Genomic DNA, 17,025 nt, shown 5'->3' on the forward strand with positions numbered 1-17,025 from the left:
ACACTAGATCTCTCACTATCAGAACCTGTATAAATATTTTCCCGCTCTTTCTAAGAGGAGTGTGTATTAGGAGTGCAAAGAGAACAGACGCAGGAAAGCAAGAGAGAAGTTTTTTTACATAGAACATACAGTGCAGAAGGAGGCCATTTGGCCCATCGAGTCTGCACTGACCCACTTAAGCCCTCACTTCCACCCTATCCCAGTAACCCCTCCTAAACTTTTTTGATCACTAAGGGCAATTTATCATGGCCAATCCACCTAACCCACTCGTCTTTGGACTGTGGGAGGAAACCAGAGCACCCGGAGGAAACCCACGCAGACACGGGGAGAACGTGCACACTCCGCACAGACAGTGACCCAGCAGGGAATCGAACCTGGGACCCTGGCGCTGTGAAGCCACAGTGCTAATCACTTGTGCTACCATGCTGCCCACTTGTGCTACCATGCTGCCCACAGTATTATTAGTTATCAAAGTATTGTAGTGTATAATTTAATTAGTTATATCTACAATTGTTTATTTGTTTTACTAGTTGAGTATTAAGTAAAAAGAACTCACGATATTAATTTATATTACTCAATAAATTAATTCACCTTTACAAGAAGACTACTGCTCATTTCAACAACTCGGCTGGTTCAAAAGAGTGATATGTATTACACAAAGTAATATAACGCACAATGGCCCAGGTTTCCAATGGGATGGGGCAGTGAAGTCAATCCACCCCAGATCCCATGCATAGATCTAGAAGGTTGACTCCACAACCCCTAACTGGGAGCTATGCTCTCGAGACTTGCTCACCAACTTTACAGTGGGAGCCAGGGCCTAATCAGCAGCCCATATTTCAATCATTCGAACTAGAAAAATGTAATCCAGAGACTGGATTAAACTGAAATTGTGTTTCATTTAATGTAATGAAGCCCCTGTTAGTTTAAATGAATGATAGTACTACCTGTTTCTGTCATGTGCCGCAGCTAGCTAACCTGTAGTTCGGAGTTAAAATGGTACACAGCAGAATTCTAGCAAGAATGGGATGGTGCAGCAAAAGACTCAATTTTGAACAACCTGCTGCTCAACCCCTGCCCAATCCTTGTCAGACAGGGAAAAATAAAATAAACCCTGTACTGTTTAACAAATGGCGCCACTGCTCAGACTTTCAGATTAGATTACACTGTTGCTTCATTTATGCATTAACTGTTTCGATTTATTTTCCCATAAGTATGAATAATTATGAACTAGACCATCAGTAGCAAAAGCTTTACTCAAAGATTGAGTCGATACTGTTTCCACTTTTTTTTAAATTCACAGCATTTTTAACAATTCAGCTCCTGGATAGATCAACTAGTGTCTGGATAGGACTGCACAGCGATAATTTTGAACGGTGGGTGAATGGGAGACCGGTGAAATATTCAAACTGGTTACCAAATGAGCCAGCGCGAGACACTGCAGATCCTTATAAAAATGATCCTGTGAGTTTGTTTTTTCAAATCTGCCACCTGAAAATGTGCTGTGTATTAATAAGTTTTGTACAGAGTATATGTCTTTGAACTAACAAATAGAGTTGGTGTGGCTTGGTGGGCTAAAATGGATATGGATCCCAATGTTCCTATACCCTCTGTACCGAAAGAAGTGCATTCTGCTTGATCTAACTTGAACCTGCCTGGGTTTTCAGATTGTGATCACTCTCACTGGTTCAATGTTTCCCAGCCCTGAAAGTTCTGCTGCACAGTACAGGCTGCTGAATGGAGCACCTTCTAATTGTCCAAAAAAAGTAGGTTTTTAGGGGCCAAGAAATAAAGATTCCATTTACTTTTCTTCAGGCTGCAAGGCCTTTCCAATGGCCTTCTCGAATCATAGACAGAAGGAGGCCATTTGGCCCATCTATTCTGCATCAGCCCTTGGAAAGAGCACCCTACCTCAGCCCTTGGAAAGAGCACCCTACCTAAGCCCACACCTCCCCCTATCCCCGTAACCCAGTAATCCCATCTAACCTTTTTGTACACTAAGGGCAATTTAGCATGGCCAATCCACCTAACCTGCACATCTTTGGACTGCGGGAGGAAACCGGAGCACCCAGAGGAAGCCCATGCAGAATCCTCTAATCTGAGTTGGCCAGGTGTCAGACCTAACTTCTGGGAACATTTCCTCATCCCAGGGTACTTAAAGTAGTCCTAGAAATAGCAGATGCATTGATGGTCATTTTCCAAAATTCTTTGGACTCTGGAATGGTTCCCACAGATTGGAGGATAGCAAATGTAACCCCGCTATTCAAAAAGGGAGGTAGAGAAAAAACAGGGAACTACAGACCAGAGGGCCGAATGTCGATAGTAGGGAAGTTGCTGGGGTCCATTATCATGGATTTATAGCACAGCATTTGGGAAGCAGTGGTGTAATCTGACAAAGTCAGCATGGATTTACAAAAGGAAAATCATGCTTGATGAATCTACTAGAATTCTTTGAAGATATAACTAGTGGAGTTGACCAGGGAAAACAGGTGGATGTGGTTTATTTAGACTTTCAGACGGCTTTCAACAAGGCCTCACATAACAGATTAATATGTAAAGTTAAGGCGCATGGGGTTACGGGTAGTGACTTAAGATGAATAGAAAGCTGGTGAGCAGACAGGAAGCAAAAAACTGGAATAAATGGGTCTTTTTCTGATTGGCAGGCAGTGACAAGTGGGGTACGCAGGGATCTGTGCTCGGACCCCAACTGTTCACATTATATATCAATGGTTTGGACGAGGGAACTAAATGTATTATCTCCAAATTTGCAGGATATACAAAGTTGGGTGGGAGGGTGAGCTGTAAGGAGGATGCAGAGATGCTTCAGCGGGATTTGGACAGGCTAAGTGAGTGGGCACATGTATGGCAGATGCAGTATAATGTGGATAAATGTGAGGTTATCCACTTCAGTAGCAAAAATAGGAGGACAGATTATTATTCCAATGGGTGTAAATTGAGAAAGGTGGAATCTCAGCGAGACCTTGGGTGTCCTCGTGCATCAGTCGCTTAAAGTAAGTGAGCAGATACAGCAGGCAGTAAAGAAAATAAATGGAATGGTGGCCTTCATAGCAAGAGGATTGAGTGTAGGAAAAGAGATATTTTACTACAATTGTATAGGGTATTGGTGAGGCCACACCTGGAGTACTGTGTACAGTTTTGGTGTCCTTATCTGAGGAAGGATGTTCTTGCTATGGAGAGAGTGCAGTGAAGGTTTAGCAGCCTGATTCCTGGGATAGCGGGGCTGTCATATGAGGAGAGACTAATTTGTTTAGGATTATATTTATATAAGTTCAGATGAGTGAGAAGGGATTTTATAGAAACTTACAAAATTCTAACAGGATTAGACAGGATGGATTCAGAAAGAATGTTCCCGATGTTGGGGGAGTCCAGAATTAAGGGTCATAATTTGAGGAGAAGGGGTAAACCTTTTAGGACTGAGATGAGGAGAAATGTTTTCACCTGGGGAGTGGTGAATCTATGGAATTCGCTAGAAAGTAGTTGAGGCCAAAACGTTGTTCAAGAAGGAATTAGATATAGCTCTTGGGGCTAAAGGGATCCAGGGATGTTGGGGGGAAGGCGGGATCAGGGTATTGAACTTGATGATCAGCCATAATCATAATGAATGGCGGAACAGGCTCGAAGGGGCGAATGGCCTCCTGCTTATTTTCTATGTTTCTATGTTATTGATATGCACCTGCAGGAAAATGGAAGGTCCTGCCAACCCGATATGAACAACTGCCCTACTCCCACACCCCTGGGAGATCCTTGGGATAATCTTGGGCAATATGAAGGGGTTAGAGACTGGCATCGAGAGACTGATTTTTGACCTTTTTTTCTTGGATGGATATAAAGGAAATGAAAATTTGCCTAATTATGCCTGTCATATTGTGGTATTTTCGATGGGAGACATTTCAGGAATTATGTTATTTTCACTTTGAGTGGGCCGAACCATTTGGTTGACGTTTGAGAGCCTATGAGAAGAGCTGTCTCCAGCTGGGGTGAGGTGCTATCTCACTGGGAGGCAGCGAGACCCAAAAGTTGTGAAGAACAATTAATGTGATAAACACCCCTAACTATCTATAGGGGAGATCAAATTGAGATATACGAGATGATAAAAATGTATGGATAAAGTAAACATGGAGCAGATGCTTCCTCTTTTGGGGCATTCTAGAACGAGAGGTCATAGTCTTAGGATAAGAGGCAGCACATATAAAAGGGAGTTGAGGAGAAACTAGGGGCGGGATTCTCCGAACCCCCGCCGAGTCGGAGAATTGCCGGGGGGCGGCGCAAATTCTCGGGCGCCATTTTTCGGGCGGGGGCGGGATTTATGTCACGCAGCAGCCCCCCCTCCGGCAATTCTCCAGGCCCCGATGGGCCGAGCGGCCGTCCGTTTTTGCCCAGTCCCGCCGGCGTGAATCACTCAACTCACATACCAGCGGGACCTGGCAGGGGCAGTCTTTGGGGGGCCGCGCGGGGATCCGACCCCAGGGGGACCGCCACGGTGGCATAGCCCGCGATTGGGGCTCACCAATTTGCAGGTGGGCCTGTTCCGTGGGGGCACATATACCTTCCGCGTCAGCCCCTGTAGGGTTCCGCCATGGCCGGCGCGTGGAAGAGAAACCCTCGCGCATGCGCCAAAATACGCCGGTCGGTCTGCGCATGCTGGAACCACGGCGGTGGTTCCGTGCAAGCGCGGGATCACGCCGGCCGTTCTGCGCATGCGCGAACTCGCCTTCGCCACCGGCTGGTGCAGCGCCAAACCCTCTGACGTCCACCTGGCCCCTGAAAGTGCAGCGAATTCCGCACTTTTGGGGGCTGTTGACGTCGGAGTGGTTGGCGCCGGTTCTCCTGCCGGCGTGGGGACTTAGTCCCCAGAAGGAGAATCCTGGCCTATTTCTACCAAAGGGTTGTGAATCTGTGGAATTCGCTCCCCCGGAATGCGGTGGATGCTGGGACAGTGAGTAAATTTAGTTGGACAGATTTTTCATTGGTAATAGGTTGAAGTGTTATGGAGAGCAGGCAGGATAGTGGAGTTAAGGCCAAGATGAGATCAGCCATGATCGAATGGCAGAGCAGACTTGATAGGCAAAGACTTGATAAACAAAGAAACGATCAAACAGAGGATCCTGCAACTACACACCTCCATCCCCCATCAGTGCAAATGTAAACTTTAACTCACTCAGCTCTGCAAATGGCCCCAAAACAATACAGAAGGCATTACAAATAACGTCCGAAAAACAAGAAACCTTTTTTACGAGAACATTGCAGCAAAGCTCAAAGTCCTCAGTCGGCCACCAATCCTTTCCTTTTCGCGAAGCCCATTGCTTCCTCAGGCGACTCAAAATACAAATGTTGCTCCTCGTACATGACCCAGAGACGGGCCACATATAGCAGTCCAAACTTCACCTTTTTCTTAAACAGGGTCGACTTTATCTGATTGAACCCGCTCTTCTCCTGGCCACCATTGCACTCAGGTCCTGATAGATCCGCAGGATACTGTTCTCCCATTTACAACTCCGTGTCTGCCTGGCCCACCGTAAAATACGCTCCTTGTCCAAGTACCTGTGGAATCTCACCATCATTGCCCTCGGGGGGTCCCCCACTTGCGGCTTCCTCGCGAGCGCTCTGTGAGCCCTGTCCACTTCCAAGGGTCGGGAGAACGTCCCATCCCCCAGCAACTTCTCGAACATGCCCGCTATGTATGCCCCAGCGTCCGCTCCTTCGGACCCCTCCAGGTGACCGACGATTCTCAGGTTCTGCCGGCGGGATCTATTCTCTAGGTTCTCCACCTTCTCCAGGAGTCTTTTCTGCTGGTCTTTCAGCATCCCCACCTCCAACTCCACCGCAATTTGATGTTCCTCCTGCTCAGCCAGCACCTTCTCTACTTTCTGGATCGCCAGATCTTGGGCATCCAATCTGAGCTCCAGCCGCGTAATCGATTCTTTAATCGGGTCCAAGCAGTCCTGCTTCTGCTTGGTGAAGCCCTCCTGGATAAATTGCATCAGCTGCTCCATTGACCTCTGGGTCGACAAGCCAGGACTACGGTCATCTGCCTGCTTTCCCCAGCTGCTGCTTCAGCCCAAGCCTTCTCTGTTCGTCTGTTTCTTCCTTTGCGAGCACTTCTAGTCCTCCTATCCATGCACCGATGTGGGAATCCAATCAACAATTGCCTCTACCATCAATTTTCCAAATCAAGTCCAGTAGAAAAATCGGGGGAAAAGGTCCAAAAGTCGGACCCGAGCGGGAGCCACCAACTCCTTCATAGCCGCCACCGGAAGTCATCCATCTTCATCTGACATCTCACTCCTCTCCTCTTGGTCAATGCTCCAATGCTGCCATCATCTCCTAGTTGGAATTTGTGACATTGCTGGGGGGCCTCCTGCCAGTCTATGGGTAGATGGTTTTCCTTCGCTCCTCCATGGCACCCAACATTCTTGTGAGGGCCCTTGGCAAATTGTGGAGCTGGCTTCTTGGCTGCTATCCTCCTGGCTTGACTATGAGCAAGTGCTGTGGAGCCGTTTAAATGCAGAACCTTGATTAAATTGCTCAGATGACTCCCGGGGCAAGTGAATCAGAAGCTTCGTGCCTCTGGAGTAGTGTTTTCATGTGGGGGAAAAAATTGGTTGTGGCAAGGCTTGTAGCCACCTAAAATGGCCGATTCCCTATTAATTTGGCCAAAACCCGATTTAAAATGGCTAACCGAAAAGGCTGATGGGAAAAGCAGCCAACAGGATACAAACGGACAGCTGCAGACAGAATAGCGTATTCGGCTCTGGGGAAGTCGGCCCAGATCGATACCTAAGACTATTAGCAGCACATCAACACAGACATCTGCAGTTTAATCGGCTATCCCCGGGAACAATTGCAATATATTAGCAAATGAATGCCGGGCCAGACCTCTCGGCGCCTGCAGTGGCCGAAACAAAGACAGGTGAACAACCACCCCCCGATCGAGGAATCGCCCCATTATTGGAGCATATCGAACCCAGTGATTGGGAACAAGTCCAATCGCTTGGGACTCGGGGTCAAGGGCCGCCCCGAGAGGCGGGAAGCCCCTGGGCCCTATAAATTGAGGGGCCAAGTTCAGATCGCTCTCTCTCTCCCTTCTTCTCCTGCTCGCAACCTTCGCAAGAACATCGACCAGAAACAGTAAGTCTGACTCCAGCGATCGCTACCCGATAGAGATTCCTAGCCGTCGACCCGTATCAGCCTTTTGAATCCCGCAGGCCAGATCCAATTCGATAAACCATTCGTTTCCCTGACCTGGTGGGCCATCCCCAAAAGTTAAGTATTGGCCAGTAGTGGTAGGTTTTGATATAGATAGTAGGTTTATTGTGTAAGTATTTATTGCTGTACATAATAAATGACCGTTGATTTCAATCTTACTAAGCGGTGTGCTGACTTATTAATCATAACTCGAGCTTGAACCACGTGGCGGTATCAGAAAGATATCTGGCGACTCGTGAGCAAAGGTGACATAATCAGAGGTAATAAAACTGAGGCTAAAAAGAGCAACAGGCTTAAACAACATAATGGGCTATAAAGCAAAGCCAAGTAGAGTTCCCGCATTCTACGCTCGTTTCGAGCAGGAAACCAACATACAGTTGTCAACTGCCATTGCAGCCTCGAACACACCCATACTTCCCCTCAGTCTCCGAAGTCAGATCACCCTTCTTGAAAGTGAACACTCAGAATGCAAAGGGCCCTGATGGAGTCACTGGTCATGCACTCCGATCGTGGACCAACTAGCGGACATCTTCAACCTCCCCCTACTCTGTTCCGAGGTTCCCACCGACCTCAAGAAGACCACTATCATACTGGTGCCAAAGCAGAACCAGGCAACGTGCCTCAATGACTACTGTCTGGTGGCCTTGACATCGATCATTGTGAAGTGCTTCGAGAGGTTGACCATGAGACACATCAACTCCATGCTCCCAGAATGCCTTGATCCACTGCAATTCGCATACCGCCACAACCGGTCCGCAGCAGATGCCATCTCGCTGGCCCTACACTCATCCCTGGAGCATCTCAACAACACTTCCTATGACAGGCTCCTATTCATTGACTACAGCTCCACGTTCAACACCATAATCCAAGTCAAGCTCATATAAGAACTCCAAAACCTAAGACCTTGCTCCCGCCTCTGCAGCTGGATCCTCGATTTCCTGACCCATAGACCACAATCAGTAAGGATAAACAAAACACTTCCTCCACGATAGTCCTTAATACCGGGGCCCCAGAAGGCTGTAAATTTTGCCCCCTATATTCCCTATACACACACAACTGTGTGGCAAAGGTTGGCTCCAACTTCATCTACAAGTTTGCTGATGACATGACCAAAGTGGGTTGGATCTCAAACAACGATGAGTCAAAGGACAGGAGGGAGATAGAGAATCTAGTGGCATGGTGTAACGACAACAATCTCTCCTTCAATACAAACAAAACTAAGGAGCTGGTCATTGACTTCAGGAAGCGAAGTATTATACACACCCCTGTCTGCATCAATGGTGCCGAGGTGGAGATTGTTGACATCAATTTCCTAGGTGTACACATCACCAACAATCTGTCCTGGTCCACCCACGTCGACGTTACGATCAAGAAAGCGCAACAGTGCCTATTCTTCCTCGGGAAATTAGGAAAATTCAGTATGTCCACATTGACTCTTACCAATTTGTACAGATGCACCATAGAAAGCATCCTCTCTGGCTGCATCACAGCCTGGCATGGCAACTGCTCGGCCCAAGACTAAGAAACTGCAGAAAGTTGTGAACACAGCCCAGTCCATCACGTGAACCTGCCTCCCATCCATTGACTCTGTCTGCACCTCCCGCTGCCTTGGGAAAATGGGCAGCATAATGAAAAACTCCTCCCGCCCGGGTTATTCTCTCCACCAACATCTTCAATCTTGCAGGAGATGCAAAAGTCTGGGAACACGCACTAACAGATTCAAAAACAGCTTCTTCCCCGCTGTTACCAGACTCCTGAATGACCCTCTTATGGACTGAACTGATCTCTCCATGCATCTTCTCTACTGAGTAGTACTACACTCCATATGCTTCACCCGATGTCTGTGTATTTATCTTGTATATTTATATATGTTCTATGTTTTTTCATGTATGGAATGATCTGTCTCAACTGTAGCAGAGCAATACCTCGGTAAACCCAAATCCAAAATTGTTACAAAGTGCCTAAAGATTGCAATCTGGATCACACCCCTGAGGCCAGCAGGAATCACCAATTTTATCACTGAAAATGTAAATAACAGGAAATAACCAAACATGTGATCAGCCAAATCTTGACTGGGCCTTTGGTGGTATAATAGCATGCTCCTGAAACATAGCTGATTAAACTTCCTTGATCCTAGCCTCTCCAATACCCAACAATCTAAATGGGAAGAACCCAACAGCAGAAGACCCATGTAGCCCATTTAGGTGGAGAAGTTCAGGCCTGAGTCCTGGCCCGAAGGCAGCCAACAGTATGAGTAATATTAGTCTAATTGTAATGGGGCCAACTGGACAGCAATTGTATGTTTTTGAGATTATCTGAAAAGCAGTTTAGCAGGGCTGTTTTCTTATCCTCTATTCCTATTGGAAGGGTCCAAGATGAGCCATACTGACAGTTATCCATCCAGCACTTGTAATTCAGATGACTCCCACCTGACCCTGGTTACTAAGGACATGCAAAAGCAGAGGCCACTGGTTCTCATTTCACTGCCCTTCTGGCAGCAGAGCAAGATGATGACAATTTTTGACCTCCAGTATCCAATTTGAAAGAGCTGTCAGTGCTTACTAAAGGACCCTTTTTAGATATTCTAAGGATAAGATAATTAAAGTGAATATTTTCTCAGGATGTTAAAACAAAAATATTTCTGAAACATAGCTCATTATAACAGCTAACATTTGGGAACTTCTATATTTTGCAGAATTCAAAACACCTTAATAGCCCTATCTTACAAGAGGAATCGAAAAGGTGTGCTTTACTATCCAATAGTCATGCTCATCATTCCACTGGAAGATGGTACACAAGAACCTGTAATACAAACAATTATGGATTTTTTTGTCAAAAATACCCAGGTGAAGTTCTTCAGAGAAATTGCCTTAATTAGATTGTAAGAAATAAATAGGTGCTACATTAGCTTTGAGGCTTACAGTAGCAGTGATCGTTACTTCTGTATTTGGGTATTGAAATCTTATCAAAGAGCATATTAAACATGTAGCCATGGCCATGATGAGCTATTGTTATGTTCATGATATTCTGGAACATAAAGATTGAAATTATTCTTTGTTTCATAAATGTGTGAAACATGCCAATTCCAGAAAAAAATGTCAGTCTATTTTGTGGTTTGTAGATATTTGTACAGCTCATTCTTACAATAGCTAAATTTCATAGCTTATTACAGTACGTGTTTTTACTTGAAATAGTTCCACACCGAAGTTACAATCCAGATAAAACCAAAAGGTGGCACCAAAGTAATTTTTAATGCATTTGTATTTGTAAAGAAACTAAAGAAATTATCTGAGAACAATGTCCTGTGGCTAGAACAATTATTCAGGTACATCAAAAGAAATTAGGCTTGAAATCGATATCAGAAATAACATGGATGCCGGGATTTTCTGCTCCTGTTTTTCAGGCAGGTTTGGCAATGAGACTGGATAATCTTGCGAGGGGCCCATATCACATTTCCCACTGACATAAAAGTGTGATGCGATTGCCCCCCCCCCCCATCCCCCCACACCAGTGACGTAACGGGGTTCGTCAGGGCCATCATTTTGATACATTAACATCTCATTATCAGGTCTTTGAAATGGAATCATTCCCCTCCGTAAGAAAGTCAATTCACGTTGGCGTAAGGTCAGACTGGGGTGAATCGGGACTGGTCTCCCAAGGCGTGCACCTGGTGGCAGACCTTCCCGTGAGAGTGCATTGCTCAGGGGGGAGGGGAGTCGAGTCATGTCCAGGCACTAACCGGGCAATGCCCAGGCACTACCTGGGGCAGTGCCAGGGGGCGGTTGTGTGGGAGGGCTGGGATTTCCCGGTTAGCATTCGTGCACTGGGGCAGCCTGAAAAATGGTGCCCGTCTTCAAAAAACTAGGTTGCTGGTCTGCCCCGCCAGAATGACGCTGTGGGGCAGCACGATGGCGCAGTGGTTAGTGCTGCTGCCTCACGGCGCCGAGATCCCAGGTTTGATCCCGGCTCTGGGTCACTGCCCGTGTGGAGTTTGCACATTCTCTCTGCGTTTGCGTGGGTTTGGCCCCCACAACCCAAAAGATGTGCGGGGTAGGTGGATTGGCCACGCTAAATTGCCCCTTAATTGGAAAAACAAATTGGGTTCTCTAAAAAAAAATGTTTAAAGAATGACACCGTGGAACCCGCCCTTGCCTTTTTATTACTACGTCCAGAATGATATGGAGGAGAAAGCCACCGTTGGTGCTGGCAGCTTCAACGCCGCATTTCTCCCTGCTATTGCCATTTCTCATTATTCGGGAAAATTCCCTGAGAGTCTGATTTGTTAACTGTCACTCATCTTGTATCTGTCACAGAAGGTTGTGAGTTCAAGTTCCATGTCAGAGACTGGAGTACAAAATCTAGGCTGATAAGTACTGAGGGAGTGTTACATTGTTGGTGGTGCCAACCTTTGGATGAGACATTAAACTGAGGTCTCGGCTGGGAATATGTGCCCCCCTTTGCACTGGGCATAAATGGCGACAGGTGCATCCCGAATATCCCGAAAGCCGAAAAATATGTTTTGCGCCAGCCAGATTTCCCAGAGCAGTTGACCGCGCACCCCCACCAGTGACATTACAGAGTTCCTGGAATTCAAAGTCGCGATCCCTATTTGCATGCATTATAATTTCACTCGCAGGCTTCCCTGCAGCAACTTCCTCCCCATGTTGAAAACACCGCCCCTGGCAGTGTGATGCCACGTCAGCATGGTTTACAACTACTTCTTTAGAATGGGGAACTGGTGAGCTCAGCTCCGAGGGAAGTTCCCTACCGTCATGGTGGGGAATGCACCAGAGCTGCGGTGAGTGTGGGGTGGGGGGTTTGTGATGAAGACACCAGGGCTACAGTAAGGTGGAGGGCAAAGTACATCAGCAGCTATGGGGGTGGGGGGGGGGGGAGTTGGACGGTGGGATCCAGAGGCCAGTGGCCTATCTCGGAGGAGGGGGAATAGTTTGGCCCTTGAAGTGAGGGAAGGACTCATCGACAAGAGGGGAAGGAAGCCACTTTTAAAGCTCACCCATCCGAAGGCTGATATCCTCTCCTGATATGCCTCTACCTTCTCGAAGGGCTGCGGAACTTCTCAGTCTGCACCAGAGTGTCAGCCTTGATTTATATGCTCAAGCGCTGCAGTGAGACTTGAATCCAAAACTTTGTGATTCAGAGGCAGTACATCCAACTGAGCCATGACTGACCAGTCTTTTTGGTTGTCTTTTGCATTCCACCATCCAAGAGTTTTACCAATACTGTACGACCTGTACTGATGGAATAATTTTTATCACATCAGTAAGGTATTACAGAATACCTTTCTATCCGTTATCCCAATGCTCATTCATTTAGCCCTGGGAATCGGTCTGATACATTCCATCATGCTGGTTTTATTGTTTCTACAGATAAGTCCATCTATCACAATACAACATCTGCGTATCCAACGCTTGATACTTTTGCATATGGGAACTACACATACAAACTGATTAAGAAGAATTTAACGTGGTATGAAGCAATAAATGAATGCAGACAAAGAAAAACTGAACTGGTCAGCATCAGTGATCAATACCACCAAGCTTTTCTCACAGTCATTGTGAATAGGCTGTCACACCCGCATTGGATAGGACTATCCAGCCCAGATGTATGTCCAAAACTACACTCCCATTAATAACGTCAATTGTATTGAATAATTAGTGTTTAAAAACAAAGAAAGGCTACTTTCCTATTCATGCTCTTGTCATTGTTTGCAGGATGGAAAAAACTTCATTTGGTCAGATGGTAGCGGCACTCTATTCAGCCATTGGGCAGAAGAAGTTCCTCACTCGTCTCATGATTGTGGGTACATGAATACTAATGGCTACTGGCAGACCACTAACTGTGAGACTCGACTTCAAGGAGCTTTCTGTCAAGTTTTGCAAAGTAAGAATTCAGCTTCAAAACATTTTAATTCTGAGGTCCATATTTTGGGAGGACAATAGTGGTGAGACCGACACTGCTCTCCATTAAAACAGAACAATTCAGGCAGCAAAATACAACATCCGCACAAGAACAAATAAACAGAGATAACCCGCTCCTGCACAAACCGGCTGTAATAGTCTTCAGCGATAGACTCAGGACTATATGTCAGCTGGAGTGAGGGCTGGGATTGGAAATGGGTGCTGAACAGCTTAGTGGGAATAGAAATGAGGGAACATGACATTGGTCTTGTGGATGAGTTGAGTTGCAGAGGGCAATTGGGAAAGGCTATGGTGGGGGTGAGGGGAATCAAGAAAAAAAGAGAGAGAGGCAGGGGTACAGAACTCTGAAAGTCAGGGTCAAATCCAGCCCAAAATGAAAGAATGGGCACAATTCTCCCAATGTGGTCTCCGGCAAGAATTGAGGTGTGATTCCCGTCGGGTGGTTCGGCATGATAAAGATTGCAATTCACCCACACTTAGAAATTTCTTTGGCAGTTGGGATGAACTGTGCCCCGAATGAGATGTTCAGGACCTGCTGACGCCGGCAGGTCCAGCTCGTCTGAGATCTCAGTGTCATTTTTAAAGGGTGGCCCATCTCAGACTCATGTTCTGGTTTCCATTCCGCCCCCCCCCCCCCCGCTTTTCGCTGGAAAAGGACCCCCACTCTTCTCTCCAGCAGCAAACCACCCTGAAGCATTGTCATCAGGCTGCCCCCATGGTCAGCATCAAGGCGCCACAATTTATGGTACTAGCGCCCCCACCCCCCGCCCCAGGTGAGCCACAGTTCGCTATTGGGGTCGCTAAATGCCCCACCTTCATGCCCCCCTTAGGCCCAGGCGGTGCCAGGGGGCAGTGCGAGGTCTCAGCCATGCCAGCTCTTGACCACCCGAGGGCTACAATTGCTTCCGAGTACCCCGTTATGGTTACCATGTCTGGTCTCCGTTTGTGGTGACCAGTAGTGATTCGCGGCAGCTTCTCGTTACGCCGACGAGTGGGAAAATTGCAGGAGGCAGGAGAATCCGGATTAAAACAGATCTTGCATTTTTAAATGAAGGTTTAAAAATACTAATCTGGTTCATGTCCAGCAAAGGCATGAACCAGATCACCAGCTGGAGTTGGCTGGGAGAGTTGGAAACTGTTTGGCGCCCGGTGCAAATCCCGTTTGGGCCTTTCCTGGAAATCTCCTGATATAGCAAAATTTGAGCCGGGCACAACGCAACCAGAGAATTGCCCGCAATGTACATTTTTTTAATCTGCTGGTTGTATGCAATGAGTCCGTGCAAAACCTTGCAGCAGTTATTGAGGAGAAGTCCAAGATAGATGACCTATGGAAAGTATTAATTGTAAAAAGAAAAGCCCTTTATTGTTGCCAATTTTGTTGGCAACAAAGACATAATGGTTACTGCTTTGCTGAATTAAAACAAATTCCCACAGATGCCTTCATGGTCAAGGGAGTACCTGTACCTAGAGTGTTTTAGAGCAACACAGACCAGTTAGCTGATCTCAGCTCAACGTAACGGCAGAAGTTGAACTTGGGATGGGAATTTATGGAGCCCGTTGAGCAGACTAGTGGGTGGCTGGGTCTGCATAATTGCGGGGCAGGCTGCACAGCCCATTCCCCCTGGCAGGAAAACTACCCCCCACTTAGCCATTGGCACCAATTGGACCACAACAACTATATTCTTCCACTCCAACATCATCTCCAGCCCTGAGCAGATGTCCTAAATTCTGGCACCGGGCAGGCAACACGATCTTTGGGACGCATGCTCTCGAATGCAGAGAAATGTATCCGTCCTGTAACTATACAGTCCCCCTACTACAACTACATTCCTTTTAAATACCTCTAATTGAATGGCTCCCTGCACCATAGCGCCGTGCTCAGTTTGCTCATCTTCCTGCAATCCCTTATGTTATCTGCACATGCTACAAGAACCTTGAACCTGTTGGCCCATTGCAAGGACGAAAGCTCCTCCATTGGATCCACATACCTTCCTCACTCACAGTCACATTATCCTGTCTTTGACCACAGTCCAAATTCAAAGCACCAGCCCTTAGCGATGTGACTGCCTCCTGAAACAAAATGCTCAGGTAACTTTTCCCCTCCCTGAGGTATTGCAGTGTCGAGGTTCAGAAGCCGGCTCATCAACTTGGAGCTGAAATTCCTCAAATTCCAGACACTTACTGCAGATGTGGTTGCTGTGAATCACACAGATGTCCACCAGCTCCCAGATGATATACCTGCTACACACTACCAGCCCTGTCATCTTTACCGTTTATTTAACAAATTAGGTTTAGAAATATCACTTGTCTGTAGTAATAGCAAGTGGTTTAACGAATTGGACAATAAATTTAATACAATTATTATATCTCCACAGTATCAGTTGAAACTACTGCCCTCATTTATAAAAACTTAAAACTCACTAATCATTTACCCGCACTGTACTAAATTCCCTCACTTGCCAAATTCTCACGCTTACACTCTATCCCAGATATTCTCCAGAGTTGAGTAAGACACTGCTGACTCTCGAAACCAGTTTAAACTAACTCCCTAATTAACTAACTGCACCTACCTCTCCAGCAGGGAGCTTCTTTTTGCCTGAGGAAGAGATTTAACTTTCACAGTAAAAGTGTAGTTAAATTATTAATGTAAACTTGACCAGATGTTAGAAATAGATTAGCCCTTGAAGTTCCCTCACTGACCAAATTCCCAGGCTTACATTATTGTTTCGAGCTGCACTCGAGCCACAAACTGCTATCTTTGTGCCTCCTCTCAATTATCAGCAAAATGGTAGAAAGTGTCATAAACCGGCACAGAGCAAAAGAGTGTACACAGTCAAAGATGTGCAGGTTGGATGGATTGGCCATGCTGAATTGCCCCTTAGTGTCCAATGATGTGCAGGTTAGGTGGGGTTATTGTGTTACGGAGATGCTCTTTTGGATGGTCGGTGCAGACTCAATGGGCCAAATGGCCTCTGATGCATGATCAATTATGATTAAAGATGAGGTAGTAACATAACTGAAGGCTTTAATAGACTAGAACTGTTCCCCAGCAGCTTCGGTACAGAATGAGGGCTGCTGGGACAGCACTGGTTCTTATACCCCGTCTGTCAGGGCGAAGCTACATACCAAACAGCCAATGGTAAACTCCTAGGTTTAACCAATGGTCTTCAGTCTCTCGGGTACTGCAATACCTGATAATACCACATTCACCCCCTGTTAAAAAAGAGTCCGGCGTCTAACATGGTATGACCAGATGTGTTGCGGTCGGTGGAGGGGAGGGGGCCTTTGAAGTCCATGCTGAGGCGTTCAAGGGGACGGGAAGCCTTTATCAGGGAAGCCTCTGGCCGGTAGAAGTGCGGTTTGCACTCTGCGCAGATTTGGCAGTCCCTGGTGGCTGTCCTGACCTCCTCGATGGAGTATGGCAGGTTGCGGGTCTTAATGAAGTGTAAAAAATGAATGACCCCCGCGTGGCAGAGGTCCTCGTGGAGGGCTCGGAGGCGGTCCACTTGTGCGGTGGCACATGTGCCGCGGGACAGGGCATCAGGAGGCTCATTTAGCTTCCCGGGACGATACAAGATCTCGTAGTTGTAGGTGGAGAATTCTATCCTCCACAAGATCTATCCGCAAGATCTTGTCGTTTTTTATCTTGCCGCGCTGTGCATTATTGAACATGAACGCCACCGACCGTTGGTCAGTGAGGAGAGTGAATCTCCTGCCGGCCAGGTAATGCCTCCAATGTCGCACAGCTTCTACTATGGCTTGTGCCTCTTTTTCGACCGAGGAATGGCGAATTTCGGAAGCATGGAGGGTAAGGGAGAAGAAGGCCACGGGTCTGCCCGCTTGGTTGAGGATGGCGGCC

General features: G+C 46.9%; 1 protein-coding gene across 1 annotated transcript in view; it reads left to right on the forward strand.

Annotated features, from left to right (window-relative positions):
* Positions 1–17,025, forward strand: part of pla2r1 (phospholipase A2 receptor 1) — a 211,650-nt gene that overhangs the window by 164,805 nt on the left and 29,820 nt on the right. The window contains exons 22-25 of the mRNA XM_072474555.1: positions 1,304–1,464; positions 9,923–10,073; positions 12,615–12,850; positions 12,960–13,128. Coding sequence (XP_072330656.1) covers positions 1,304–1,464; positions 9,923–10,073; positions 12,615–12,850; positions 12,960–13,128 — 717 coding nt within the window. The remainder of the gene's footprint in view (positions 1–1,303; positions 1,465–9,922; positions 10,074–12,614; positions 12,851–12,959; positions 13,129–17,025) is intronic.

This window comes from Scyliorhinus torazame, chromosome 2, assembly GCF_047496885.1.
Source record: "Scyliorhinus torazame isolate Kashiwa2021f chromosome 2, sScyTor2.1, whole genome shotgun sequence".
Taxonomy (NCBI): domain Eukaryota; kingdom Metazoa; phylum Chordata; class Chondrichthyes; order Carcharhiniformes; family Scyliorhinidae; genus Scyliorhinus; species Scyliorhinus torazame.